The sequence below is a fragment of the Glandiceps talaboti genome, chromosome 8 (genome assembly GCF_964340395.1).
Source record: "Glandiceps talaboti chromosome 8, keGlaTala1.1, whole genome shotgun sequence".
Taxonomy (NCBI): domain Eukaryota; kingdom Metazoa; phylum Hemichordata; class Enteropneusta; family Spengelidae; genus Glandiceps; species Glandiceps talaboti.
The window spans coordinates 18,247,847-18,264,748 of NC_135556.1; the positions used below are offsets into that span (position 1 = coordinate 18,247,847).

At 33.0% G+C, this 16,902-nt stretch overlaps 1 protein-coding gene across 2 annotated transcripts in view; it reads right to left on the bottom strand.

Moving 5' to 3' along the window:
* The window catches only part of LOC144439539 (serine/threonine-protein kinase DCLK1-like), a 69,128-nt gene that overhangs the window by 32,984 nt on the left and 19,242 nt on the right, over window positions 1–16,902 (bottom strand). For both annotated transcript variants that reach the window (XM_078128848.1, XM_078128847.1), the window contains exon 3: window positions 4,397–4,493. In XM_078128848.1, the coding sequence (XP_077984974.1) occupies window positions 4,397–4,493 (97 nt within the window). The remainder of the gene's footprint in view (window positions 1–4,396; window positions 4,494–16,902) is intronic.

Below are 16,902 nucleotides of genomic sequence, written 5' to 3' on the forward strand. Positions count from 1 at the left end.
ACAACAAATATTACATGTTATCATGAAAGTTCATCTGTATTGGTAATACATATTGTCACAAATTGAACTTTTGTTCTCAATACCGAATATTTTTTTTTTTTTTTTTTTTCACCGAAATTTTCAGCTGTCAACACTACAGCTTTCATCAGCGGAATGATCTAACTTGACCTTCTTTGTGTGAAGGTCAATGATCGAGTCGTAGACATTTGGGAGTTTGTAGCGCCCCCCGTCTTTGTTGAGAGAAGGTTGTAATGCCCTGATGTAAATGGCTTCCTTCACTCCCCTTTCGAAATATCGTGGTTCAGTGTCCAAAACCTGCACTTTGACCAAGTCAACATGATGGCCTGGTGATTCCACATGGATATGTTGGGAGACCTCAGATGAAGTAGAGCTGCGTCGTCGGTGTTCAAGAAACCTGGTCCTGAGGGATCGTTCAGTTTCACCAATGTACGATTCCTGACAAACACCTCTGGCTACGACTCGATCATTGACCTTCACACAAAGAAGGTCAAGTTAGATCATTCCGCTGATGAAAGCTGTAGTGTTGACAGCTGAAAATTTCGGTGAAAAAATATTCGGTATTGAGAACAAAAGTTCAATTTGTGACAAAATATTACATGTTCTTTAATTAACCCCTATAGGTACTGCTGATTTCTACAGTAAATATTGAAATAAGAAATTTGTAATGGTTGATGGTATTCTAACCTTTTTTTTCAATTTGTATTCCAACCATTGCATTGGTTTGACTACATGTACATAGCATATCTACACTGATTAGAATGTTATAGCCAGCGGCACCAAGGCAACCCCTAACAAACTCACAAAGTATGCAAATTACTATTTAATGCAAATGAATTCAATGATATATATGAGCATAAAATGCAAATGAGTTCAATACTATGGTATGCAAAGATTATCTTCATTGAATCAGAATGTTATAGCCAGGGGTACAATGTAAACCCTACAAACTAACAAAGTATGCAAATTAGCATTTAATGCAAATGAGTTTATTGATATATGCAGATTAGCATAAAATGCAAAAGATTTAAATACTATGGTATGCAAATTAGGGTTTAATGCAAATGAGTTCTAATGCAAATGAGTTCAATACTATGATTTGCATATGAGTCCAGATAGTGTTACTCAGTGCAGACTTGTAACTGTTGTTTCTCCGATGTACTCTGGAAAGGTCACACATTTCTAGCACACCGGTATGGTATTACAAACATGTAAATCCTATTAAAAATGATAGTTTTCTATATCATATGTAAAACTCTTTCAAATTGAAATCCTAATAGCAAATCATTCATCACAAATTTAACACAACACATATATACTTTTTTATCCTGCATCACTGTAATTGACATTACTTCAGAGCTATTTTCCAACATACAATCTTATTTTTCAGATTAATTATACTAATTCTGATGACTATATTTCAAAATGAAATGTTTTCAATTATATTTAGTAAATATACTGATGCACTGAGAATTCTTATTTTGAATGGATTATATAATTTGTTTGACATTTTAAGGATGGCGGGGATATTTTCATGTAGTAATAGTACACTGCAGATATGCATGCAGGTCAGACAACAGCTATACAAAGTGTACGGTAACACATTTCAATAATCTGTAACCCATCCATGAAACAATACAGTGAGCATGCCTATGTACTTATTGTACTTTCCATTGTGTGATAACAATAGACACAAAACAATATGATATGAGTCACACCATTGGTGTGTACAAAGTCAAAGACTGCCATGTAATAAAATCTGAACAGCTTGGCATTTTCTATAGCCTGTATCAATTCCCCAAACCTAATAGCCGCTGCGAGGACTATTTCCACGGCAAAGTACAATTTTTATCGTTTTATTCAATTTTTACAATGCATATTTGTAATTACATTCATCATAATAGACTTTCCTGTCTCTATTCATAGGTGATGTTTTATTCTGTCTGAGTCACTCCTTGTCTGTCTACAAGCCAGACAAGACCCTCTAAGTTACTGAAAATTATGTCAGACCTTCCATCTTTGCTAGTAACTTGTATATTATGAAATTTGTATATAACAATTATGCACTGGTATGTATGCTGTGCATCATATAGCTATAAATATGAAAATAGGTTTTATGATTATTGTTATATAGACAATGATGTTTGTGAGATGATGTGTCAATAAAGATAATACAGAAGTATTCTATCAAAAATATTTAAAGATGGTGCATTTTGGATTGTTCTTGCAACACTGAGTGGTAACAGGAATGGATGGTGGTGGTAGTGGTGGTAGTGATGATGATGATGATGATGCTGATGGTGGTGGTGGTGGTGGTGGTGGTAGTGCTGGAGTGCTCCCATAGGAAGGTGAGTGGGGATGAGCTGCCCAAATGGGTCATTTGGGGAGTTGCAGGTATGTGGGGATGATGACTATATGTACACCAACATCAAGATGGTGGTTGTAGTGGTGATGGTGATGATGGTGGTGATAGTGGTAGTGGTGATTATGGTGGTGGTGGGAGGGGGGTAACACTATTGTTATGAAAATGATATGATTGATAAATGAGAGAAAGTGGATAGAATATGAAAAGACTGGGGGAAAGAAATGTGAACAGAAAGATGAAACTAGCGGCTGTATTTACATGTATGTCAAAGATTTACTGGCTGGAGGGATAAGAAAATAAAGACATACAAATAGAATACTTTGCAACCCTAGGAGATTTAACAGAGAGAATATTTTGTAACCCTAGGGAGTTCTTACTGATAATTTAACCCTATAACACACTTTCCAGATTATATACTAATACAGAATGTGTACTTCCAATTTCCAAATGTCACAATTCATTTCCAGTCTTAATGTCTCCTTTTGGCCTTCTGTTCTATGCATTAACTAATTTTATACAATGTGATGGGGGTAATACGTGTATTTTTTTGGATCACAAGTCAGACAAAGGCAGTTGAAAACATGAGGTACAATTCATCTAATAACTCTTTTCAACATAGCGCAGTGAGGTACAAGATGGAGACCAAAGAAAGACTAGATGCTATTCAACCTTTTTCTGTTAGAAGTAACTAATCAGAAGCAAAGAAAATAGGAATGCAGTCAAATGAACAAACGGATACTTCATTCTATTTTCAACAGTGTCACTGTAATCAATTCATGGTAGATTTTCAACATAAAGGAAGTGAGAATAATGCTGTCAAAAGACCAACTGCACACTTCATTTTATTTTCAACATTGTCCGATGCTGTATCGCAAAGATTACTTATTTCAGCAAATAAAGTTATATGTACTGTACACTAACAGTATGGCTAAATTAGTACATACTTCAGTATTTGAAGAGTACATCTTTTGTGATCATTTTGATCCAAAAAAATTTGAGCTACAAAGGGTTTTCATGGAAGCTGTAGCTATATTAAGCTGCCAGCAAGGAGACCTTAGTAGTAGATGACTACATAATCTCCCTGACATCACATATGCCAGGAAAACACAAATCTCCTCTTTCCATTAGAAATGTCAAACATACACCGAAAAATGCCTTGTGGATACAAAACAAATTTCAATGGATCATGCCAGTCTCTACCGAAATCGCATGATAGTGACGTAATCAGGTCAGAGGTGAATTACATGTCTGCTATGAATTGACATTTTCGTACATTCATACATATACTGGAAAATGCCTTGCAAACAAATTAAACAGACCATTCCAGTCTCTGTAGAAATCACATGGTAATGACGTCATCAGGTCAAAGGTGAATTCAATGGATTTACATCTTCATATACTATCATACTACTCCTGAAAATGCCTTGCAGAAACACATGATTTCAGTGATCATTTAATCCAGTCTCTGCAGGAATCACATGATATTGACATCATTGGTTCAAAGGTCAAAAATGCTTAAATTATACTGATTTGCAGTTACATTCTCATACAATATCACTAAATGTACAATGTAAGTGCTATTCAAACCCAAATAGTTCACTAGATTAACTTGTCATAATAGATACAAATATGAATCTTATTGTTTTTCTGTATGAATGGTCTAAAAAGTGGCACTCCTGTTAATTCACCTATAAACAGTATTTAATATATACAAGATTCATGAAGTTTTTTGTCTGTTGCAGATTGTGATGCCACCTTCCAATTCCTGTCTTAGTTGCAAATGAGCTAATCATTTGGTATGCACACCTTATGCTTTCACACTTAATCAATAGAGGGTGCTATTGACTTGAAAGCTCCATTGGACTACTTTACAGTAGTGCTATTACAACTATGGCAAAGAGTAGAGAAATATTTCAAGTGTATAAACATCACTTGACATTACGGAATCATTCACCATTCTCTAACAGATCAAATCCTGTTAATGTCATCGTAGAAATATAATACTAAACTTACCTTCTGTGTCAAGGTCAAAGTCGTCATGGGAATATTTCTCAGGTCCATATGCAATGAACACATCGTCATCTTTAAAAAAATCTTGAAGACATGTGACCTGCAAAGATAACAAAATAAAAAGAAACACATTTAGCTTTGTAATATATGGTATGTATATCACAGCTGTGTGCGATGATAGTATGACAAGTCCAACATATTGTATACAGGTCAACTGTACTCTGGTACTTAGGATCCTTCATACTGCATCTTCCATCAGTTCATTTTATGTGTTTGGATTTGCTGACATCACAGAATACATGTATTGAACACTTTTATAAGCTGGATTACACATGAATTAATAGTTCCCTTAGCAGGAAACAAATGACTTTAAGGTAAATTCCTAAAAAAAAAATTCATAATACATTTTCAAAGGTGGTACAATCTATTATAATTTTTTAATCCTTTGAGTAGCATATCTACAGGTCAGGTTTCACTCATGGATTTGATGGTATTGGGAATGTCAAGGCAAATGTCAGCTCAAAGCTAATTCCTGTCAATGATTTCTCCTTTGAACTGATCAATTCAATGTCACTATATACATCGCACTATGTTCAGAAGTATTTATAATTTCTGACAGATGATTTATTTCTAATGAAATGTTTTTAACATGAATTGTATACGCTAATACACTTGTTTTTAGTAGTCTTGAGCCCTTTGGTGAGCCAATATGACACACAATTTCTTGTGACACACCAAAATGTTGTTCCTCTATCTTTAATATGTGGTGATCAGTCTGCCCTCCAAGCCAATTTCACATGCTACTGAAACATGGAAATTTCTTGTGACAAGTTCCCCTATTCCTTACTAACAAGAAAATGCAGTTTTTATCATTTTTGACTTACAACAAAAACCATTATTTTTTATTCGAGGGCATTTAAACTGTAACATTAGAGTGCATGAATGGCACTGAATAAATTCCATACTGCACAGCAGTAGTTGAGTAAAATGGCTATTGTCGACATCAAATTAAGCTGCAATACATTTTCTAGGTCATTACCAATTCTTTGAAATCAATAAATTGTATTTTACATCATATGGAGTGTTTCCTATTGACATTGACTCCTAATGTTCCATGTTCAGCTAGCTGTTATATTGTTTACCTAGGTATAATCTTAATTGCATACACAGATTACAAATCTCTAAAAAGCCTTCTCTTCAAAGTCAAATTTATTGGCTTGTCCACCCTAATTCAGATATAATATCTTTATCACAAATAACCATGGAAACTAGCAAGTAATTTTCAATCTTAATTGCAGTCCAAATTGGAAATTTTTTAGAAAGACACAGATGGCCATCTGGGCCAGGATTCCAGGTGAGTCACTTTTACCAAAATGTGATAAATTGAATCGTTTTACTTTTGACAATCAAGTTCAAAATGTGCGACATATATAATGCATTGTTGATGATTTTTGAAACCACATCAATCATTATAGAAGCATGCAATTTCAGCTTTTACTCCAACCATGTCCAATGGAAATTTGAACTGGGAAATAATGTCTTATTCTTTGTTTATCATTTGGTTTGGGCGCGAAGCCCACAATATAAAAGCTATGGGTTTTATATTACAATTTTCTTATATGTCTATATAACATTGCATTGTTCGTATTTCTCAATCAACCTATTCTTAAAGTTGAACACAAAACATTCGTGTATTAAATCTAACATCATTTCCTTACAATTCTCAACACCCAGGGTAATTCAGTTTTACAGCTAAATATTGATGGATATTTCATTAGCAATCAAAATATTGAAAAATACATTTCTATCTAAGAACCTTCATATTACAAAACCATTGCATTCTCTCCTGTAGTAGCCTCGAGGCACACTGAATTTTCACAATTCAAATTAACACCTCCTTTCATATTCCGACAGCTTCCTCTGACGTGATATGCAATCAAAATTAATAATGTTTGACTTTTATGGTAGTTTGAAACAAAACTGGTGAATACTCGGCTTAAAATATAGAGCTATAAAATGGTATATGTCATGTTGATATCAATTAACTAGAACAAAGACAATAAATAACATGTCCACATTTATAACTTACTCACATATTAGCTAAGAAGAAATTACGTTCTACAATCTCACCATTCTTACTATTGTGTATATCTGTTTTACTTTTACTACATTTATACAAAACATAGCAAGGTTTCCCAACTTGAACAAAAATTATATCAATTTTCTGAGTCCAAAATACTGATAATATATTTTTCGGACTTTCTGTAAATCATACCTTTATTTTGGACTTAGAATTCACAGAAACAGCCACTCTATAAAATAATGTCAAACTTGACATTTTTAAAATAAAATATTTACCATTAAAAATGTACTCACAATATTCATTACACTTCTGAAGCAAAAACTATTTATCTAAGATCAGCAGATATATTTTCAATTAATCTTGTGTTTTGGCATTTGAGAAGCTTTCATGTTAGTAGTTACTACTAATACATGGGGTCACATGAAACTAATGATCAGGTGATGTTTTTTCCTCATTTCTACCATTATATCTGACTACATTTCAGCATTTTGATATGTCAAACTAGTTTTACTTTCTTTCAGCAGAGACTTTACGATTGAATGCATTCACAGAAAATTGGCATGCATAGTTCATATGACTTTATACTGAGTGTTTTATGAATCACCACAAAAGTCAAATTCAACACTATCAAACACTCTGGATTTTGTTCCAAATTTTATGAAAGCATGATTCTTTATTCGTACACAAAATAATCTTTTTATTCTAAATAATCAGTACATGTAAGATTTTAGAAAACTAAGAACAGTTATGGAAATTTGTATTTAACTTAATAAAAATTTTGTTAAATACTACTCATTATTCTTTTAGAGAGAAACTTGATTGAAGACTTGTAAATGTCTGGGGATAGCTACAGTATGTAACTAACCTATACTTGCCACCTTGACCTAAATCCTAATACAACTCATAATTTTCAACCATAAAAATAAATAGTCTGATACTATCTGAAGATTAGATACTACAAGGGCAAGCCAGGTTTCAGCTTACTACCGGTAATAAAGATAGAAACAAACTTAAACTAGTGGTGCCTGATTGAATGAATGAATGAATGAAATTTATTTCGCAAGATAACAAAAATAATCTATACTTTCAAAGAACATGCATATGATACAAATTAACAAAATGAATACAAAAGAAATACACTTGGCCACTTGAGAAAAACTAGCTATCACCTACTGAGAGTATAATGAAACCAACATTCATTCATATGTTTACATCATAATCAACATGTCGCAACAATAGTTTTAGTTGTGTCTATTTTAGAAAGCCATTGATACCTGAATAACAACCATTTGCAAATTTGGCTTTCATAAGTTTATCATTTCACATATTCTCAATAGAATTGTAGGCTTCAGTATATTTGTATACATGAATTAAACAACAATGCAATAGCTTGCTGGGAAATATTAGTAATTCATAACTTAATAGCTAAATGAGCCTAACTTCTTGAACAAATTCTATGTATTAACATATTTGGGTAACGTGCATGTAATATCATGTACGTATACATGCACGAAATAACTCTATTAATAATCAAATGATTTTGTTGGCATGTCAAAACCTGATAGCAGCACATGGAAAATGTGGTTATGACGATTATCAAACATTCCTATACATTTCAATAAATTAATTTCAGGGAAAACCTGGTAAAAATTCAGGAAACTTGAGTAGATTTTACCACTTTGCACTTTAGTACTATCAAATTACATCTCTGTACAGCTAAACTAACCCCAAACGTATGAATATGCATTGCGACACATTCAATGGCTAGTTGATGACTTGATTAACAGGCAAGACACTAGTTTCAGTGAATCATGGCTTTTTGAAAACAACGTGTATGCAATAATTTTATTTTCGCTGAAGTAAAAGGGGTATTCCTCAGAGAAATTGAAATACAATAGAAACAGACTGTGGTAGATTCTCCTGTGAGTCACCATAAACACAATGACTGGATTATTATAGGCACTACTGCAGCTGAGCCCTCAGTCTATTGGTACCATTACTCACTCACTCACTAAATGATATCGCTGAGTGCAGTCGCAATTAATTAGAATTACTTGCCATCTACTTTCAACGACCACTTCAGTTTCCCCAAAAAAGTCATTTGTTTGGCTATTTTCCTAGCATTTTCATACATCAAATGAAAACAGATTTCCCTCTATACAGTTTTATATTGCAAATTTCTATTTTGAATTTTCATTTTAAGTACTTGGTAATAGCCCCCATTCTAGTACACCCCTGACGATGCTGACAAGATATCAACAAAATTTTGGGATTTTGACTATGAATAGAAATTTTCATTAGTATTTGGTACTGCAGCATATTCTAACTCTCACACAGTCTAGTTGCAGAAACACTGACCTAATTAATGCTTGCATTTTTTATATAGGTTACCAAAACCTTTCAGAATATTCAACCTTACTGATAAATCTATAAAGAAAGCCACTTTGACCCGAAAGCAATATGTGCATTGTGCAAGTGTGCCATTAAGAGAACATGTGACAGTTTACATTTTACCAAAGCAATAAAAATATTCAAATGAAAAACTATTTAATGTTCCCACAAGAATGGTTTTATTGTGAGTTAAACTTCCGACGTTACTGTAAACCTGTCTACCACATTGTGACGCTATTCAGGTGTCACACCACTAACGTGCGTATACATATAGCATGCCAAGGTCATTTCATCTAAACCATCAAATATGAACAGCTCAATAAATAAATCATGCGCCAACAGTTCCAAACATGCTCTAATTTTATAACAACACAGTGGTGCGTGACATTACCTTGGTATCTATCTTTTTCCAATATTTAATTCTATCTAATAACAGTTTTCTTTAGAAAAACAAAATTTACACAAAATACGGAATTCAATATCCCACTGCTTTTTATGTTCAACTCCTAATAATGGAAAACGAACAATGTCCTTTTTGCAAATGACTTACTTCAAGTCTATAATTATCCCTAGAGTCATGAATAGAGTGATTTATAGTGACAACTCACTCACTCTTCTTTTCATTCTATGTACTTTTACCCATCATGCAAAGCTAAGGTCAATCAAGCAAACCGACAAACTGTATTTCTATGTATGCAGTCTGTACATGCTTTAGTACACATGTCTGTGGTCATTCTAGTACAAATGATAAATACTATGATAGACTCAATGTTACGCTATTCATAATTTTTAAATAAACATAGCATGCAATCCCCATGGCTTAGCTGCTGCATGTAGGCTACTGTAACGATCTCCAGCAATCACATTCCATTTCTGGTTTGTGATCAGAATTAATGAGTTTTGAAGATATTTACACACAGGTTTCAAACACGTGCTATTTCTGTGGAGTAATTTAGAGTGTTTTAGTAAGCTTGAAATCAGTGGAGACACATTTCATTTTCTCATAGATATATTGCCCTACATGTAGAGTAAATTTGCAAATATGCAATGGAACCTAATCGGTAAGATAGAACGTGTTGTGTTATCCTATCAGTCCAAGGCTGGTATAGGCTGCACCTTTCTAGATGCAACACTCGTATCTTGAGAACAACATCTGTACATGTACATGTAGACAAATTGCAAATCTTTACAAGCATTCACCAATTTCCTTAATTTAGGAATATACAATATGTTGTCTATGATTTAGGTAATTAATATAATATCTATAACCTGTGAGGTTACTGTAGTACATCCTGAAAATGAAGCTATTTCAATTTCCTCTGAAACATGACACAGCACATATTATATGACTTAATTGTTCTTTGTACAATAGCTCAACTCAGATTATCATATTCCACACTGAGTTCCGATAATAGGTAATTATCAAGTGAAGAATTGTACACATCATCACCAAGTGATAAATTGTACATGAAGTAATTATGACCTCCTCCTTTTGTTACAGATTGATGTTATCTATGCTGTAGGCAAATATTTACATGTTATATGAGTATGCTTTTACAACAAGAAATTGTAGTACGAGTACTCTACGAGCTACTGCACTTTTCATGACGTCTTTAAGATCGAAATCAAACTTTACCCAAATAAGAAAATAACCATGCAATATCTCCTTGCATAAGTCAAAAGCTATTGAGAAAATAATGATAGACTGAAAACATCTTTTCAAAAATATTTCAGTTCGCAGTTTTTTGTTTTTGTTTTTAAGTTATTGCTCAACAAATTTATCTTTTTCAACATTACGCTTTTACTCTACTTCTTTGCAATTGGAGACCAATTTAAGTACTTTACAGTTTTTGAAACAGGACTTCTTTTTTTCTTCTGACCAAACAAAAGACTCCTTTTTAGTAAAACTACTGAAGACCGTATTTGCAGAATTATTTAAAAAGGCATTTATGTGCAAATCACCTTCTTTTTCCTATTTCTTTTATCTACAACCAAAAACCACTTTTTAAATTCAAATATTTGAAACAGGACATACACAACAAAAAGCTTCTTTTCCTTCACTGTTACTAATCAAATGTACCAAGTTTTGATAGAAATTTCATTCCAGCAAGAAGTCATACTAACGACTATCAATTTTTCTTTTGGGAGAAATGACGTAATTATGAATATGACAAGATAATTAATCATAATTACTTGATCTTATCAATGAAGGACAATAATAATTAGGTTTTGACTGGTTTTTGGATGAGTCATGCTACTTTTATGAGTAACTATTATTATAATAATGTTATCAAATATCATAAATTATCTTTCATGCAAATATTGTAGTGGTTGCTTGTCTTTAGTACATATTCTATCAAGCAAACATGCCACTGTCATTCCTATAGTTTTATCCCTGCTGTTTTTGTCAAGAAATATTTTATAAGAAGTTATTCGCTCTAGTGTCAATCAGCTTCTACTACTTTTACAAATTCCATTTTGTCAGTTCATTCAACCTTATCATATAACTAATTTCATTAACCATTAGCATATACTATTTCTTCCGATATTTTGCCAGGTTCAAGGTTAGACCTTGAGAAAGGAAATGAAGTTTTCAATACAGAAATTGAATCAAGCATAACCGTCGATCAATCAGGATGGTGTAGACTGGTCTATAAAATGATAGTGAAGATAAAAGCCATTATTTCTTGACATTGTGGAAGATCTCCTTTAGCAGCATCTGGCCTATTGTACATATTGAGTTAAAATACATGTGATGAACCAGTCCTTATTCCACACAATTGTCACAAATTTAAGTCTGTAAATAATTGATAAGGTAACTATGAATATTAATGATTGATATGCAAATTAGATGCCAGTATACATGCTAAATTTCTATATTTGTTTTTTTTTTTCTGTTTCACATTTGATTCATGTGCATATATAGTCAGAATGGTCTCTTTTTGAGGGTCTAGTCAGGATGTATCTAATTAATTTAGTGTAGTTTTGATGTGATTTATGTCTTGTCTTAGCTGCACTTGCCTGCAATGATTGCTTGGCAATGCTAGGTCTGGCCTTACAGTCTAGCCTGACATGGTTTGGCTTGGCTAGGCTTGGTCTTTGTTAGACTGGTCTAGTGTGGTCTGGCCTGACCTGGTCAGGCCAACAGTTCTTGTTCGGCCAGTTTTACGGGTACCATAGTCGAGCCAACTGTCCTGACTTTCCTGTTCTGGTTAGGACTGCTGACCTTATCTGTTTTCAACTGATGTTCTTTGAAAATGTTAATTCTCTGCATGTTTCAAGATCTTCAAATTTTTCACAAAATTTACACTAAATTGATCTGTAATTCTTTCACGTTCTGACAATTGGTTAGGGTAATTTCACTGGAGACTTGTTGGCTGCTGCCATTTTGTTATCATTTGCTGTCAGCACTGTATAAAGAGTAAGTTTACTGGCAATGTCTGATATTCATTGTCCTTGGCTATCCATGCATGATACAATAATTAACCATAAACTGTTTACATGTCAATTGTGTTGAGTTCAAAGTTAATTTCTATTCTGAAGTTTAATTCAGCTCAATTTTGAACTTTAAACTGTTTGAATTTGAAATTTCTAGTTTCTGCTCAATTTGAATATCGAGCTGTTTGAATTTGAAATTCGCATATTTCCAGCTGCTTGGATTGTTTGTGGCTGTTTGCATTCACATGTTCTATACATGGCAGCAATTACTACAAAAGTGTGAATCATAATTTATATCAGTAGTTGCTTTTTTCTACACTAAAGCTGTGTTCAACTATCACATGAACAAGATCTACACACAGCCAACACTTCTGTTACTGACATGTTTCATTCAAATATTATGCTTCTGGGACTTGACCTCAAATTCAGAGTTGTCAAAACACATGACACTGATATTATCAGAATTAAGGCACTTCCTAGTGTTAAGTTGTCAAATTGTCTCTTCTGCCCAGTAAACAGTATACTTTAGGGAATTACACAATTTTCAAGTTGAAGCAGATTGTTCAATTTCATCTGCACACAATATGCCTTTAATTAATATTGGTGGAAATGCTGTAACTTAAATCATGAAAATTTAAATCAGTTTGAAATATGACTTTTCAAAGCATTAATTTTCAAATGTATGACATGAAAATCTGATTTCCCATGATCCAGTGTGCAGAATGACATCATGTTTTTTGACTCAAGACTTAACAGCATGTCATTAATTTGAGAAGATCCTGAAATTCCATACCTAATACTCTTTATAAAACACTATTGTTCTCAGGATGTATCCTCTGACAGGTTTTATAGATGGAACGTCATAACAATGGCTAATCTTTCAAATGGTGACATTTTATGCCATTCTTGTCAACAACACCTGCTATAATGGGACATTAAACAAATTACTGGTAGAACTTGCTTCCTGTGGTAGCAGTTGTACCAGTAATTTGAGAACATCATGAATTTCAAATTTTTAGCAAATTAATTTCCAAATATTAACCATTGTTCATCTCAATCGAAATTCAACATTTTCAAAACTGTATTTCTGATCTAAAATGAGAAAGGAATTTCAGAAAATTTTACACCCATATAGAAAATTATTTCTTGGTAACCAGATTGTGTATCTTGGTAACCAGATTGTGGATCTTGAAGGAAGGACATTTACATGTAGGAGTGAGACACATCAGAAAACATGTTATTTGATCAAGTTATTTGTATTCAAATTGTCTTTGTGTTCTAAAATGATACAGAAAATTTTTCACTGAAAAAAGGAATTTTTGAATGACCTAATTGTGGAAGTTGGTAAGGTATAGTGTAGCAGATGTTAGGGTCATGAAATGAGACGCATCAGAAAACATTGATCAAGTCATTTTTACCTGCCTCAAATTTTAAATTTTTAAATGCCTTTCAGTTATAAAATGAGAACACTTTCCATGTAGTGAATTTTATGTGGTCATGGGAACCATCAGAGAATCAGAAATATAACAAAATATTTATGCCAAAATGGATGATGAAAAAAGGATCTTGCGGGACTGTATGTGTAGTAGATTTTAGAGTCATGGAACAAAACACACAAGAGAACATTGATCTAATTTTCGTTGAAATTAAGGTCGGCAGATTATTAAGACCTGCCATCACTTTACAATATATCAAGTTCATTTTATTGATTTTATAGTTGACTGTTTTACTACCTTTGTTCTTTTGCATTGTTACTGTGCAGTGAAAAGTGCAATTCCTATGTACAACAAAATGATATTTCTTGTATGCCCATTTTCCTATATATAAATTATGGTGCAACAAATTTATGTCAAGGTTAAAACTAGCCTCAATTTCATGCTAAATTCATCCATGTTTAGTTCAATACATCAATACACCTTGTAATTTCTACGGCTTTTTTGGCAAAAAAGACTTACAAGGATAATACTATATATATATAAATCAAGCTTACAATATGCAATATGTAAGCTGTTATAAATCTGTTATATAATTCTCACTATATTTCTCAACAGAGCTGGACAATGATGGCCAACAAGGGAAATAAAATCTTATTGGGATCCTGTCCAAAGATGCCTGAAATTGGTACCCTGGAACTGCCAGCATTAGCAATATAATTTCTTTTCCAAAAGTAGAATGCAATACATGTAGTGATATCATAAAGTAGCCTCATGAATATTTTCATGCTATATTTCATTCATTCCCTTGACTGTTTCATATCTCCTTTCTCATACTTATCTTTGGGGTAAATTGCACGTAACAAACAATTCACCCATCTACAAATCAGCCCCAAGGTAGCCACTAACGGTTTCATGCATCATTATAAGGTGCATATAGAGTCACCGAATTAGACAGAAGAGGCAGTAATTTGCAAAACCTGCTAAATTCCACAACTTTTTTTTTCATTTTCAACTTTTCTGGCTTTGTACTTCGAGCTATTATAATTTCTCCTTGTTATTTTCCTATAACCCAGGATATTCTGAAACTGATATGCTCTCAAAGGTAGCTTCACAAACAAGAGTTACAGACCTAGACATGTCAATGTAGTTGAAGTCATTCAAAACTAGGACACTCGGTGAGTAATACCAGCAAGTACGTTGTGGGGGCAGGAAGGATGCATATTAGACTTCCTGAGGTATTTCCTTAGTTGATGAAATTAGAAACCATACATAATTTCCACCTAGTGAGCTAAAATTTTGGCCAATTACAATTCAAACAATAGTCTTAATTGCATATTCTACCCAGTTAAAACTGAATATTATGCTGTGTAACAGTGTGAGCTTGACGCAGGTGTCTGAAATGACTCCTTAACTTACTTTTAAAATAAATAGACTACATAAGTTAGTATAAAAGTGAAGTACAATAACTGTAACAACACCCTGAAAGCACTACCTACATAGTAATACATACAATGTATATGTCACGTGTGAAAAATGTCACCATTTCTTGGAAAAACCGATCTCATTTCTATAACAGCCATATTTTCATAATTCTGAAAATTATGTTAGAGTACTCCAATATTATTATGTTTAGATGGTGACTATTACCGATGTGCTATTATATTACAGTAATAGTAACAGGAATATTTTGACACTGGTTTATGCTTTTAGGATTCAGATTAAACTTACTAACCTATTATACAGTACTCTGGGTCTGTCTCAAATACTTTTGTCTCAGACCCAGTCAAGAAAACATTTGAAATCATTGACGTGAAGAAACTGAGATAATACTCTTAATTGACAAATACTTCTGATCAAGCAAAGCAACATATTTTTTTTCAAATTTATTTTGTGTGTGTTGTGCATGTGCTAGCATGCATGTGTGTCTGTGTCTGTGTGCATGGGTGCATGCCTGTGCGTGTGTGTGTGTGTGTGTCTGTATGTTTGTATGTATGTATGTATGTATGTATGTATGTATGTATGTATGTATGTATGTATGTATGCGTGCGTGTGTGTGTGTGTGTGTGTGTGTTTTCAACAAATTTTATGCAAAATAGATACATTACATGGCAAGATGATAAATGCACTCTAAAGATACTCATGATATATATTACATCAAAGCTCAACTGTCCAGGAAGGACCACACAAACATCTTGATATGTCCCAAATCTAGTCATATTGCATCAACAAACTCACAAGAATATGATGACACTGTAAACAGACATAAAATATTTAAAGCTTGTATGGTCTAGACAGACTGGAGTATCTCCTCCATGTTTAATAACTTTCAGTTGTTGTATCTAAGCTGCCATGTCATTTATCATATGATCAGTTTTCAGATATCCTACTATATAAAGTGAATATGTCTGGATTGATTTTGTTCATAATTAATCATATACTTAATGGACTGCCAGTGCATTTCAAACTAGTCACTTGAAAACCAGTGTCTGTATATTTATTTCAAACTTATAGCTTTTTAATTTCCATTTTAAAACTGGTATTTTCATATTAATTTACTATCTCTGCACTTAACATAATGACATCTGAAACCATTTCATCATGGCTTCAACTTCTGATCAAACACGATTATCATGATAATTGAATTCTAATCAATTTTCAATGTTTTTCCTTGATGCAGGCTTCTGTGTCTTGTTTCAGAACTTTATGTCCTCAAGACAAATTTTCAAATATTATGAATTGAAGTCTGATAACAGAAAGACAACACTGCAATCATATACTTCAAATGATAATGTTTACCAATCTGGGTTTGAATGACTGAAAAGATCCTTATAATTTACCTCTCAGTCTACATGTACATTAATTCGCACTCCTAGCCCTCAAAAACAGAGAGATTCCAAATGCCTCTTAGCGGTACATGTGTGGTCAAAGTTCTAATTACAGGAATTTGACATATAAGCAAAGTGTACTATGTATATCAATATATATTGTATAAATTATGCAAATTAGTCCCTAAATATGCAGTATCTTGATCTATATTCATAGTGCATTTTTACAAGCTTTATAAACTAGCTAGATGACAATTAATATTTCAACATATTGTATTCATGTTTGAATACATACTACACAATACGGTACCTGTAAACTATTGGTTTGTACCGTTT